This window comes from Diabrotica virgifera, chromosome 3, assembly GCF_917563875.1.
Source record: "Diabrotica virgifera virgifera chromosome 3, PGI_DIABVI_V3a".
Lineage (NCBI taxonomy): Eukaryota > Metazoa > Arthropoda > Insecta > Coleoptera > Chrysomelidae > Diabrotica > Diabrotica virgifera.
Window position 1 is genome coordinate 68877439 of NC_065445.1, and position 15595 is coordinate 68893033.

Sequence of the window (15595 nt, forward strand, 5' to 3'; positions counted from 1 at the left end):
ATACGTAACTTACGTGAAAGAGATGTGGGGGGTGCCCTTACAGGCATTCCTTATCTAGGCCAGGTCATAATATACCCAGCGGCAAAGTCGAAATAAAAGTAGCGACAAAGAATAGCTTTGGCCACAGGTGATGTGGATTCAGATACTAGCGATAGGTGGTAACTGGAACTTGGGACCAGCCCTGTGAACAAAATTAATCATTCACAGCGAGTGTTCTATGAAGAAAAAGGGTTTTTTTAACGACTTACCAGATTAGTCCAGTCTGGTCCATCACAAAACCACTAACGTTCACCACATGACTCAAACAACTCAACTTACTGCAACAAAGTTTAACTCACGAATGCCAATAATTCACAGATATCTGCTTAAATAGGACTGACGGCTTGGGGACGCGACTTTGTCAACGGCCGTGAAAGAAAATGCAAAAAAGTGTCTTATTACCACCCGTAAAGGGCTTAGCAACCCCAATACTTAAAATGAGTTATGAGATGCAAGGCCGATATCTTTCACAAAAAAGCTATTTAAGTCTAACATTTTGCGTGAGAATCGCATCTATCGATTAGAGACACATGTGTTTCTAAGAAAAACACGCCGATAGAGACTAAAATCTAATCAGTTAAGCCAAAAATGCGCGAAGGTACGGGGGACTGGATTAAAATCTACACTGGGAAAACTTAAACGTTACAATATCTTCATTTATGAGGTTTTGGAAAATTTGTATTATTCATTCATTCATTCATTCATTAAGTATTACAATCCCTAAGAATTATAGCTAACGCTATGGCGTTCAAAATCCTATTCTTGGGTGAGGTGGGTTACTCCTCTGTCATTTATAGCATGATGTGTGTCTTTGCTGCTGTCGTGACTCTTTTCCATTTCTTCCTGTTCTTGCACTGAACTTTCTAGTCTTTCACATTCATTGCTCTTATGTCTCCTATATCATCCAACCATCTTCTTCTAAGTCTTCCTTTACACCTGGGCCATAGTGGTGTCCAGTTCGTTATCCTTCTCAACATATCTGATTGTGGGCGTCTCAGTATACATATGTCCCTTCCATTCTAAATGGAGAGATTTTATGTATCTGACTATATTTTCTCTCTTTAATTCTTCTTCAATTTCGGCATTTGTTTTTTTATTCTCCCTCTCTTGTTACCCCGGCAACCAAATAACGTTTACAAAACGTTGAAAAGACGTCAAACCACGTCAGTTTGTCACGTTTTTTCGACGTCAAAAGTCACGTAAATATGTCCCACCATAAATGACGTCATTTTTATCACGTTTTAAATAGGTGATATAAAAACGTAGTTTTTATGTCGTTTTTGTAGATTATTTTTCATTTTATGGTTTTAAAAATACACAATAATAATTATTCGTATGGGTATTGTTGGTATTGTATTGCAATTTTTCATTTAACTGTTTTAAATTTAGCTTATAGGCTAACTAAGGTATACTTACTGTGTCAAAACTGAAACAACGTATAAACTAATAAATAATTTATTAACAAATTAATTTAATTAAACTCGATAACACATAATTAGTTCATTAACAGAAAATATTCACCAAAACAAAACACATAACCTCAAACCGTTTTCAAGAAGAACTATTGCATTAAACTAACTCACTACTCACTTGAGAAAAACGAATAAAAATCTCTTAATTAACACGTTTCTTCAACTAAATATCTAAATGAAAAGTCCTTTTTTGCCACACAAAGCACGTAAACAATAAATGAAAAATTTCTTATGACAATTTAAGCTTATAAACGTCAATATACAACATAACATTAAGCATTAACCCGTTAAGCTCCTTCCATTTTTGTGACGTCGGACTTGGGCTGTCTGAAATGAAAACGTATTTTTCAACGTATTTTAACGTCATTAATCTTACGTATTTAATATCACCTACAAAAGACGTTTATACGACGTAATGTTCAAACACGTGTATATATTCAACCAAAAGCTAACGTTTCCTCGACGTTATTGACGTCACTTGGTTGCCTGGGTACATTGCAGCTCAGTATTGTTCTCATTATTTTCCTTTCAAATTTCAGAAGGCTATCTTCCTCTTTCTTGTTAATCATCGTTGTTTCCATCCCATATGTAACAACAGGTCTTATTAAGGTCTTATATAGGTTCATATTTATTCTCTTATTTAGAGTCTTACTTCTCAGCAGATTTCTATTCATTCCATATGTTTTTTTTGCCTTTCAGAATTATTTCCTCTGTTCTCTCTTCTCCGGTTTTCCCTATTGTTGCACCCAAGTAGCTAAAGGGGGATACAGTTTCAAATTTATGGTTCTGTGTTATTAGATATTTCTGAGTTGTTGTTTCGTTTTCCTTATCGTCATGTATTTTGTTTCGTGCTGGTTTATCATCTCTAGCTCCCTATTCTCTTAGCTTCCTTATCTAATTTTTCAACTGCTTTTATAAGTGTCACCTTCGTCTTCCCTATGATGACTAGATCATCTGCATATGCTACTAGTTGAAGTTGATCTGTAATAATATTTTTGCTTGCAAAGTTTGTCCTCCTTTTTATTACCTACTTCCAATGTCAGGTTAAATAGTGTCAGTGAGATAGAGTCACCTTGTTTCACGCCTTTGTTTACATTGATCTCCTTAGAAGTTGTTCCGTTGATCTTTGCTGTGGTATTCTTTAGGCTCACTGTTAGCACATGTCTTAATTTTTCTGGGATTTCAAAATTCTCTAGCTCCTCCTCTAGAAAGAAGAATTATACTTGGAATGTAAACTTTTGCATGGGTTTGTGGTTTTTTGTAAGGATGAAGGTGCTCAGCCCAAAGATGTGGAGGAAATGTCGAATTTTCAGATATATGTAGGTAATTATCAACAAGATAATCACAAAACTGGGTGACTCTTTCATCGACTGGTTTAATTTCTGCCAAATCTATAGCAAAAAAATCGCCAACATCTTCAGGATGTAAGAATGAAAGACCAAATATATAAATAGGAAAATGAGTAATTTCAGTTGAGTTAACAACTTTTTTCTGGTATTCTGGAGCTAAGCCCAGTGCTTGAACCTTTCTATACCATTCCTGACCAAATGAAAACGACATCCATGAAGATGTGCTTCAGAAAATGCCATACGGATACTATTATAAATGGAAATTTCAAAGTCTGAAGTTATTACGTTAGGGGATACAGGACAATTAATTTTAAAACATTCTTCTATATCTTTACAGATGAGCTTCATTGGTTTTTCGCTGAGATTTTCCACGGCTGCTCTTTTTTTGAATTGCTTACAGCTTCTCTATTGTAATCTTCGGCAGACAACTTCTCGTGGTTATGACCTAATATTGATTTAATTATCATATTTTCACATCCGTGTGTTTTCACAAATGCTTTGCAGGTTTTTTTAGTACATGACCACCGTTTTACTGTAACTTTGGTCAACATTTTTTGAAAACCGAATGTAAAACAATCAATTGATGGTAAAGGTTTGCCCTTTTGACTGACACTTATCGTTGATTCCATTACTTCGGATGTTATGACTTAAACACAATTTAATCTTCAAATCGACGATCGACTTCAAATCGCAAGAACTAATAAACTTTCAAGTATTTATACAACATTTAGCCCATTAACACAATATACAAAAGAGAATATAAACAAACAAAAAGATTAAGGTAAATGTACCTATTCATGGAATCATTAAGAAGAGATTAGAATTGGAACTGGAATTACCCAGAAAAGCTGGCTATTAGATTGTAATAACTTTCTTTCCTAAAAAGAAATATGTCGTACTGTGAAATATTTATGTTAACATATTTTATGTACACTGCATTAAGAATTCGAAAAATCAAAATAGATAGATAGTACCTATTTAAATTATGATTTGGCAACATTGTGTCATTATACAGAGATTAAATATATAGGCGTAACCAGGATGGCCCTAAGGGGGGGTTACAAAGGCCCTAAGAGGGGGGTTACAACTACTGGAAGGTCTCGTCTCTAGCGCGTATGGTGTTAAGCGTATAGAGCTCAAGGTACATCCCAATGGGGGGGGTTATAACCCCCAAAACACACTGGTTACGCCTATGATTAAATAGACAAAATATCAGCTTAAGTGATTAACGAAACGGAGGTATTTCGATTGTAACTGGGAGGCATTTAATGTACGAAAATATTTACCTGAAAAAGTGGGAGGCATTTCGATAACGCCGGTCGCGTCTTGGTCGGGGACTATTTACATATTCTCAGTAGTGATGTTGATTATAATTACTTTCGAGTATTCGTTACAAATCGTTACTTTTGTATAAAGTAATCATTTAAAGTATTCGTTACTTTGATTACTTTTGTTACTTTGTATTTGAGTTTGAGTACCGGTAATCATATCGAGAATCGTATTTCTCAGTAGGTAGGTATTTTGTATACGCTGTGAGCTCGTACGTAGAGGGGATATTTACAAATTCGCGAACGCCAGTAGTGACAAGTCTGTAAACCTTTACCGGAAATTTGACATAAATGTCAAAGTGATTAATTTAAAATTAAAATTAAAAACATTAATTATAAAAAATATTAGTTGGTCAAAGCTGTGGTATATATTTTTACCTTAAATATGCTTACGTTTTAAATACTGAATTTAAGTTTTTTTAATGTTCTATTAATCTATTAATCCATTAATCTTAGCGCCATCTACACGATAATTGTGAAAGTATCCGAAGTAAGAAATTCATATTTTGTCAATAGAACGTCAAAATGATTAGCAAAATCGTAAAAAAATCCATTACAATTTAATTACTATTTTGCGTTGTAAATATTAAGCGATAACAATTAAATAATAAATTTAAAAATTACCGGTGAAAGTTGAATAGTAGTCCGCTAGGAGCGACACCAGCGAAGCTCACAGCGTATAGGTATTATATAACAACGACCTTCACCGATCTGTTTAAGGGATAAAAATGATTTGATTACTATGATTACTTTTGTGTTTGAGTACCGGTAATCATATCGAGAATCGTATTTCCCAGTAGGCAGGTATTTTGTATAGGTATTCCGATATAACAACGACCTTCACCGATCTGTTTTTACTTGCTAAGATACGATTGGTAGAAAGTAATCAAGTGTACTGGTTGTAGATACAATAGTCTTTACTCACTCTGATACGATTGGTACGAAGTACCTAATCAGAGTAATCAAAGTAATTAAAGTAGATACAATAGTCTTTACTCGCTCTGATACGATTGGTGCGAAGTAACGAAGTAATCAGAGTAAGTAATCAAAGTAATCAAAGTAACGATTTGCCTCTCTGTATAGCAATCGTTACTTTCGGTATTCGTAAGTAACGAGTACTTTGTAACGAATAGATACTTTTTCAACATCTCTAATTCTCAGCTAGTCTTGCAGCTGAGGTCGCAGCTCAGCATCATTTTTTAATGAGGAATCAATGTTGACCTTGTTAAGTATATTATACTTAACAAGGTCAACATTATATTATTAATATAATAGAAGTATCACATTTTCTAGGAAAATATAACTTGAGGACTTTTGGACCAGAGACCCAAGACAGAAATGTAGAACAAATTATTATTCACCCACATTTTAATTCTTCGATATTTTCTAATGATATAGGAATTATAAAGTTGTCACGGCCTGTTGAAATAACTGACTATGTTAGACCTGTTTGTCTTTGGGAAGATGATACTAACTTGGAAACAATTATCAATAAAGATGGTAAGTTTATAATAATAACCGTTTTTTCTTCTTTTATATCTTTTATTTCGATTTTTGCAAAATGTTGCAAGTTTATTTGTTAAGATGAGAGGTTTAAATTTTCTTTTCCAGTAATTAGAAGTTTTTGGTCGATTTTGCGACAGACTGCAACTTAGCCATCAAAAGCACCCAGTTCGCTAGGAAAAAGATAGATAGAAAAAATACAATAGATCACGTATTGATTGATGGGAGACATTCTAGCAGCATAATAAGCGTAAGAACTATGAGAGGGCCAGATAGCGACACAGATCATTTTCTCGTAAAGGCCAAGCTCAGAACAAGAATTTCAACACAAACAATAGATACCTAAACACACAAAAATCGAAAGATGGAATGTGGCGAAGTTGAAAGAAGAAAATAACCAAAGACAGTACCAAGTAGAATTAAGAAATAGGTTTCAGGTTTTCTAAATAAGTGAAAATGAAACTGAAGATGTAGATCAGCGATGGAACTCCATAAAATCAACTATTACAGAAGCAGCAGAGAAATCTATCGGAAGAACGAAAAAAACAAAAAAGAAAAAATGGTTCGACGAGGAATGTGAAAGAACACTAAAAGAAACAAACAAAAGAAGAATTGATTATCTGTCCAACCCATCAGACGAAAAACGTACACGATTCCACAGAGAGAGAGCCGCAGCTAGAAGAACATTTAAGCAAAAAAGAGACAATATCTACAACAACAAATTGAAAAAGTAGAAGGAGAACACAGACCCAATCAAAGTAAAAATTTCTATACAGAGGCAAGACAACATAAGAGAGGCTCGTATATAAGGACAACCAACTTCGTGAGAGATAAAAATGGAGAAATGCTGGTTGCCGAAAACAAAATAAAAGAAAGATGGGCTGAATATTTTGAAGAGCTCCTGAATATCCAAAATTTCACTGATGAAAACAATGAAAATGGTGGAAACAACGGAGAACATGAGTATCAAACGGCCAAATTAGAAATACCCCCATCAAGCATGGAAGAAATTACGCATGCCATAAAAACGCTTAAAAACGATAAATCTCCTGGTCTGGGCAATATTGATTCCGAGCTAATTAAAACAGGCGGTCATGAACTCATAAGTAGAATCCATCAATTAATAGAAAAGGCCTGGCAACAAGAAATAATGCCGAAAGAATGGTGTGGTAGTATTATTGTACCAATACACAAGAAAGGAAAAAAGGAATCATGCATGAATTACAAAGGAATCTCAATAATCAACACTACGTATAAAATATTGGCTTCGATATTATTAAAAAGATTAGTACCATACCATAGCATACCAAGAATATAATCAGGACGTTCATCAGAGCTTTATAGACTTCAAACAGGCTTATGATTCAATTAATCGTGCAACATTATGGAAGGCAATAATCGAGCTCGGCGTACCCAAGAAACTAGCTTCGGTAACACAAATGTGTGTAAGTAACTCCTTTGCACAAGTTAGAATAGGGGGAAAATATCAAATATGTACTTTCTGCGTAAATTCTGGACTGAGACAGGGAGATCCGTTGTCCCCATTGTTGTGTAACCTGGCCTTAGAATATGTCATGCGAAAAATTTATCCAAAAATCAAACCAGACATAACTGCTCGGGGAGCAAAAATCATACTCGCCTTTGCTGATGACGTAGACGCAGTAGCACAATCAACATTAAAAATTAAGGATATTTTCTCGAGCTTTGAAGAAGCTGCATAAAACAAAATACATGGTCGTCTCAAAACAAGAACGACGGCGAATAAGGCAAAATATTATTATAAACGATCATAACTTCGAAGTGGTTAAAAGTACCGGCGCTAGGGTATAAGGTGCCCGCCTGCAAAACTAGCATTTGCGCCCTTTAGTTTTTTTTAATTAGTATTTTATATAATACCAACCAAAAAAAGCTTATTTTGGCTCCCTCCAAGCAGGGGCGCCCGCCTGCAATGCATCCCTTGCAGGCCCGTTATCGCCGGCCCTGTAAAAAATTTAAATACCTAGGAGCAACAATCACAAATGACAACAACTTAGAGCGAGAAGTTGAAACGCGAATAATGGCAGGAAACAGATCTTTCTTTGCAATGAAACATCTAATGAAGTCAGAACTTCTTTCACGAGGTGCCAAAATCCAGATATATATAAGACCATAATACGACCAGCAGTCGCTTATGGAAGCTAAACATGGACGCTAACAAAAAGAGAAGTAAATAAATTGCTGGTGTAGGAACGTAAAATCCTTCGAATGATATATGGCCCTTGCAGAGACAGCGTGACAAACGAATGGAGGCGCAGATACAATAACGAGCTAGAGTCGCTATTCGGAAAAGAAAATCTAGTCAGATATATAAAGGATAATAGACTCAGATGGGCAGGGCATGTGATACGCAGTAACGACAATCGCCTTATAAACAATATGTTCTGGGAAAGGCCAGATGGAAGAAGGTATGTAGGGCGGCCTAGAAAAAGGTGGAAAGATGCAGTCAAAGAAGATCTAGAGAAAATGGGAGTGCGACAATGGGAATTAGTGGCATAGGACCGACAAACATGGAAGGCAATAGTAAACGCGCCAAAGACTCACGAAGAGTTGTAGCGCCATTGATGATGATGATGATGAATTAGAAGTTCAATGTTGATGATTTCTGAAGAATTCCAATATCTTTATGCTCGCTGGCGTTTTTACCGATCTCGAGTTCTTTAATTAAATTCCGTTCCAATATATTATGATTGTTAAAACAGTATTACCTATAACTATTTATCAATCGCTAAATATTCTATTTTTACTTATACTAATAAATCCCCCGTTCCCAAGTAAATATTCTTAAATATATCTTAAAAAGTAAATTAAAGAATACCTATTGTCTATGTACTCGTATGTGTCCCTAAACAATAGAATAATTTTACGAAATGTAGCTGTAGCTGTATCAAACTGCAATATTGTGACTAGAATTATCATGATTTAACTTATTGTACATATTTGGTGATTTTTTTTCTATTGCTTGATTTATTTTGGACGTGTCCAAACTCATCATTTTATAGTTCTCCAAAAAATTATTAAACCCTTAGGGCCGGTTGTTCGAACACTAATCAAGAAGTTGATTATAATTAAGTTCCCTTACAACCATCAAATAACAACACCCCTCATTCGTACGTCAATCAGTTGATTGTAATCAATTATGTTAATTATCATTATACACGAGCGGCACACCCTCAAAAAAGCGCTTAGTTTTCGAGATACTGACCACGGAGGGGTGAATGGCTAATTTTATTTATAATTTATATTTTCGAGGGTGCTGAATACGAAAATGGGGTTTTTTTGAATTTTATGTGGGGGAACATTGTCAAAATCGCAATTTTAACCTAAAAATAAAAAAAAAATCACGTTTTTTGCGTTTACCTCGCAACAACTCTGTTCCATTTAAATATTTTTCTGAAATTTTTATAGTATATAGCTCTAACATTTCTGAAGACAACGGTACCTGTTTCAAGCTTTTATTCTTATCCTGATAAAGGTTATGAATTTTTCAAAGGAAAAGGTGCGGATTTCTGCATTGCAAAGTTTAATCGCAAAAGTTGTGTGACGAAGTTTAAAATTTAGCTTCTTAATCACGTTTATGCTAAAATAGAGAGTACAAAGAAGTTTTCTAGTAAGTTTTAGATCAAAATGTTTTATAGAAAAAAAAAATAGTGCAACTTTTAATGTCGACATTAGAAATCCCCAATATAACGCTTATTTTTCGAGATACTGACCATGGGTGGTGAATGGCTAATTTTGGTCTTAGATTATGTTTTTGACCTTGATGAAAACGAAAATGAAATTTATTTTAAATTTTAGGTGGGGGAATATTGTCAAAATTGCAATTGTACCCTAAAAATAAAAAAAATTAAATCACGTTTTTTTGCGTTTAGCTCGCTACAACTCTGGTCCGTTTTAATATTTTTTCTAAAGTTTGTACACTATATATCGCTTACTTTTTTGAAGACAATGGTTTCTGCTTTAAGATTTTATTCTTATTCTAGTAAAAGTTATGAATCTTTTAAAGTACAAGGTGCAGATTCGTGAATTTCAAAGTTTAATCGCAAAATTTGACTGACAAAATTTGAAATATAGATTTTAAATAAAATTCAAAAATAAAACATGAGTACAAAGAAGTTTTCTGGAAACTTTTGGATCAAAATGTTTTATAGAAAACAAATGGTGCAACTTTTAACATCTATCAAATGGTGCAACTTTTAACATAAATCCTCAAAATAACGCTAATTTTTCGAGATACTGATCATTGGTGGTGAATGGCTAATTTTGGTTTTACTTTATGTTTTTGATGGTGCTGAAAACGAAAATCAAGTTTATTTTGAATTTTAGGTGGGAGAACATTGTCAAAATGGCAATTTTGCCCTAAAAATAAAAAAAAGTTAAACCACGTTTTTCTTAAAATTAAAAGTTGCACCATATTTTTTCTATACACATCTAGACCTAAAACTCCCCATAATAGTTTTTTTTTAGTTATTTATGATATAAGTGTTAAAAATACAATTTTAAGGCACGCATGTGAAGGTTCGCATGAGTGCCTGAAAAATGTAATTTTAACACGTATATCATACAATATTTTTTCTACAAACGTCTTATATATCAACAATTATAATTTATTCATTCTCAATTACAGGACAATACCTACAAAAACTTTTACTTGAACTTGACTGACATTCCATTTTTATATTTTTCTTGACATTACATCAAAACTAGCTATACTGTCAATACGTAAATCATAACAACTATTGAATAACATCTACTTTTATTGTTGTATATTCTAACAAGTTTTAATAGTTTTTTTCTACAAACGTGTTAAAAATGCAATAACCCACATAACAATTTCATGTTCTTAGTAGATTCATAGAACATACTTTTCAGAAAAAGTATATACTGAAAATATGCGTAATTACCATTACGAATGTGCAGAGCAGATGCTGAGTATATACCTACTACATTACAGTACTTAAATGTTCTATTGTATATACTTAGAATGTACTATCGCACTTCTTTTCAGTATATACCAAGAATATACTTTTTAGAACATTCTAAGCAAGTGCTTTAAACCTTCTATTTATATACAGTAGAACCCCGATTATCCGTGCCCCTCGGGACCAGACGTTGGCACGGATAATTGAAAAGCACGGATAATTTGAACATTTATTTCTTATTGTAATACATATGTACGTATATCCATACATATAGCCCTACCATAAAAAGACAACAGAAAAATAAATCTTTCATTATGAGTCTCCCTCTCCGCGTATAGAGTTTCCGTCGAGTGATTTACAGTGACGCTATTTTGATAAAACCTCAAAAATGCAATTTAAGTAATAGAAAATCATAGCATGGATAATCCGCAGCCCGGATAATCCGCACACGGATAATCAGGGTTCTACTGTACTTAGAATATACTACCGCACATCTTTTTAGTAGGTGGGAAGAATATACTTTTAAAAATATTCCAAGCAAGTGCTATATTGCTCAGAAGTATGTTTTCAGCATCACCTAATCTCATCCTAGGTTCTACCAAGTATCATATTTACATACTCAAATTGCATACGAGAATGTAATTACTACATTTTACAAAATTACTTAAAAAGTAAGTAGGTAGGTACATATAAATTTTAGATATTTGTATAAATATTATTATATAGGCAAGTATATATTATATTTAGGTATTATGTGCATATCAAAATAAACATGCTGAATATATAAATATAATACCTAGATATAACCCACATAACAATGATGTTCGCATCATGTTCAAAGCATATACTACCAACATTCGTCGGAATATATTCTTTTTAGTATATGCGTAGTACAAGCATAGCATGTACCTTAAAAAACATTCTAAATTTCATGTTCTTTGCATATACTTCAAGGAATATTCTCGTACCGAATATACTGAGTACATTCGTGTACGTAGTATCTCGGAATATTCGTAAAAGTTTATTCTTAGAATATACCTTTATCAAATATTCTTAACACACACTTATAAGTAGATACTTTTAAAATATCTTAAAAATAATATGTATATGTATAGGAAGTATAATATTAGCCTTATAGATTATCAACTTCGTTATTTTTTAGAATAATTAGGTAATAAAATTTTTGTATGTAGGTAGTATTGAACGAATTTCATTTCAAAATTGTTGTATGGTAAAAAGTTTAAACATTAATTGTATTAACGTTTATTATTAAAAATTCGTTTCCATAATTGAAATTTCCTACGATTTCTAGTTTATCATGAGTATTTTTTACATCGTTGGAATTTGAATTTAGGTACATTCAATTCAATATGTGCCATTCCAGCACCAAAACGTGCCAAAACCAACAACCAAAGGCTTTGGTGTTGCCAACCGTCGAGTAAGCTTTTTCTGTCAACTTACCTTAAAAATTCCCACTTTTATAAAAAATTCCCTCCTGTTTACAAAATCTGAGAAGATATGTTTAATTATTTTGAAATAACAACAACTATTAAATACTTAGGATTTCAACTTGATAACACTCTTTCATTGGAAGATCATTTTGTTTATATACACAAAAAAATCAGCAAGAAATTATACTTTTTTACAAGAATAGCAAAAAATTTATCTTTAGAAACTAGACTTACTGTATATAATACAATAATACAACCTCATTTTGATTATTGTGCATCAGTCTTATATTTGTTCAACCTAAATAAAATGGGGCAACTTCAAAAGTTACAAAATCGTGGTATGCGTATAATATTAAGAATGGGTCGATTGACACCAATAAAGTTAATGCTGAATACATTGAACTGGTTTTCGGTATATCAAAGGTTTCAATATTTTGCATTGATTTTGGTTTTTAAAATTAAAATCAATATAGCTCCCGGTTATTTTCAGCAATTTATTAATTTTCCTAATACACACATACACGATACTCGAAATAAAAATAACATATACTTTTCTAAAATGAATTATAGCAGCTCAATGAATTCATTAATATTTAGAGGTTTCAGAGAAATTAATGAATTGCCTAATGAATTAAAAGACTGTAGGACAGTTAAAAGTTTTAAAGATAAATTAAAGGTTTTCCTTAAAAATTTAAAGTAGTATGTATTTGAATTGGCGGAGAACGTGCACAATATTTTTGTTTATTTTTATTGCCTATTATTGGTTGGTGAACTTGTTAATTTGATAATAATTCGTTATTAATTTTGATTATAATTGTTATTAATTTATTATTATTTTTTAATTTATTATTACATTTATTATTTTTTTATTGAATTTTTTTATTGTGAATCATTGTATTGATTGATTTTCTTTCGTTTTATATGTAAAAAAAATGTATTTAAGTTAAATTTGTATATTAGGTTACCTATTTTGAAATAAAGATATCTATCTATCTATCTATTTTCAAATAATTTGATTTTTTTAATAATTTACAATTTGGGCTGAAGCAAAAATTCCTTTTTTAGTTAACTTTTCCCTTTATCACCTTTTATGTTGAAAATTCCCGCAAAAAGGGAGATTTCCCTCCGTTTGGCAACACTAACCACCGATGTTGTTATTCCACAGTACATATCCCCCGTCTTATTCTAACCATTTCTGACCATTTCTTACCTGAATGGATCAGGGATAGGAAACAACAGTAAAATATGAAAACGAAAACATGCATTATTTATTTGTATCTATGCAGTGTGCAGTGTTAAGGATGAAGACGAATGATAAAGTACAAGGACTAACATAATCTCTTTATTTTGTTTGCGGTGGTTCAAAATATATCTAATCTATTTTGCTAACTCAATATTACTTAAATAGTACGTATCTAGGTAAATAAACATATAAGTATATAAATTTTAGTTACTTATTATACATAGTTTAGTTTAGCTAGATATTATATAATAATTTATATAAATAACTAAAATTTATAAATATGTACTTTCGATTTAAGTAATATTGTAGAATGTAGGTACTAACTACATTCTCATATGCAATTAAAATGTATGTAAATATAATAGGTATTTGGTAGAACCAGTAGAACCTAAGATGAGATTAGGTGATGCCGAAAACATACTTCTGAGCAACAAAGCACATTGATAGCACTTTCTTAGAATATTATTAAAAATATAATTCTTCCCATACAAAGATGTGCGGTAGTACCTACGTTCTAAGTATATATATAGAAGGTTATAGCACTTCCTTGGAATACTCTAAAAAGTACATTCTTGGTATAAACTAAAAAGATGTGTGGTAGTACGTTCTAAGTATATAAATAGAAGATTTATAGCACTTCCTTCGAATGTTCTAAGAAGTATATTCTTGGTATATACTGAAAAGAAGTGCGGTAGTACATTCCAAGTATATACATAGAACGTTTAAGTACTGTAATGTAGTATATACTCATACTCAGTATCTGCTTTGCACATTCGCAATGGTAATTACGCATATTCTCAGTATATACTTTTTCTGAAAAGTATGTTCTATGAATCTACTAAGAAGATGAAATTGTTATGTGGGAAATATTATATAATATTTAGTGAAACTAAACTATAACAAAAATTTATATATTTTTTACTTACCTACTATTTAAGTAATATTGAGTTATTAAAATGAATTTAATATTTTCAAGCACCACAAACAAAATAAACAGATTATGTATGTTCCTAGTCTAGTTCCTAGTATACTTTGTCGTTCGTCTTCCTCCTAACCTAACACAGCATCAAGCATAGATTGGATACAAACACAAATGCCTGTGCACTGTGCCCTGTGCCTGTTTAGTGTTTGTGTTTGCGTTTTTATTTTCATAAAACCTTTGTTAATTCCTATGCAGGTAAAATGAGAAGGGTCATTTCCGTTATTCCGTTTGCATTATTCCGATCTTTTACGATCTGGTAATGGTGTATTCTTTTATAAACAGCAATTGCATGTATCTAATAAATTCCAACGATGTAAAAATACTCATGGTAAAATCAAAATGGTAAATTCATTTCAATTATGAAAACGAAATTTTTTCTCTTTAATACAAATTAATTTTTAAACTTTTTTACCATACCTACAATTAAAACAATTTTAAGAAATGAATTCGTCCGGGATACCTACATACATAAAGTTTATTAATTATTCTAAAAATAATAAGTTGATAATCTATAAGGCTAACGTTATTCTTCCTATACATACATATTCTTTTTAAGATATTTTAAAAGTACATACGAACAAGTATGTGATAAGCACATACTTTTTAAAGTATATTCGTAAAGGTATATTCCAATAATATACTTTTACGAATATTCCGAGATACTACGTACACGAATGTGCTCCGTATATTCGGTACGAGAATATTCTTTAAAGTATATGCAAAGAACATAAAATTTAGAATGTTTTTTAGGGTACATGCTATGCTTGTACTACGCATGTACTAAAAAGAATATACTCTATCGAATGTTGGTAGTATATGCTTTGAACATGATGCGAACATCATTGTTATGTGGGAATACAGTTTAAATTAAATTTTAAAAAGCCTTCTAAAAAACCTTTTTCAAATTGCGCAAGTTGTACTGTTAATATTAATGTAAAAAATGTAAAAATGAAATACAAAAAATATTTTGACGTTTGTTTTCAAAATTTGACATTTCAATTTTAACTGCAGTGCCTTAAAAATTTTGTGCTAAAAGTTGCATTTTTAACACGTTTGTAGAAAAAACTTATTTAAACTCTATGGTTTAACATAAACGTAATCAAATAGATAAATTTTAAATATTTTCACTTAATTTTTGCGATTTAACTCTGCAATTCACGAATCTGCACCTTTCATTTTTAAAAATTCTTAACTTTTATAAAGAAAAGACTGAAAGACTACAGTTACTTTCATGGTCTTTGCAAAGGTGAGAAATATATGCTGTAGAAAT

At 31.9% G+C, this 15595-nt stretch overlaps 1 protein-coding gene across 3 annotated transcripts in view; it reads left to right on the forward strand.

Annotated features, from left to right (window-relative positions):
* Window positions 1–15595, forward strand: part of LOC126881115 (prothrombin-like) — a 131132-nt gene that overhangs the window by 92050 nt on the left and 23487 nt on the right. For all 3 annotated transcript variants that reach the window (XM_050645166.1, XM_050645168.1, XM_050645169.1), the window contains one exon: window positions 5482–5688. In XM_050645166.1, the coding sequence (XP_050501123.1) occupies window positions 5482–5688 (207 nt within the window). The remainder of the gene's footprint in view (window positions 1–5481; window positions 5689–15595) is intronic.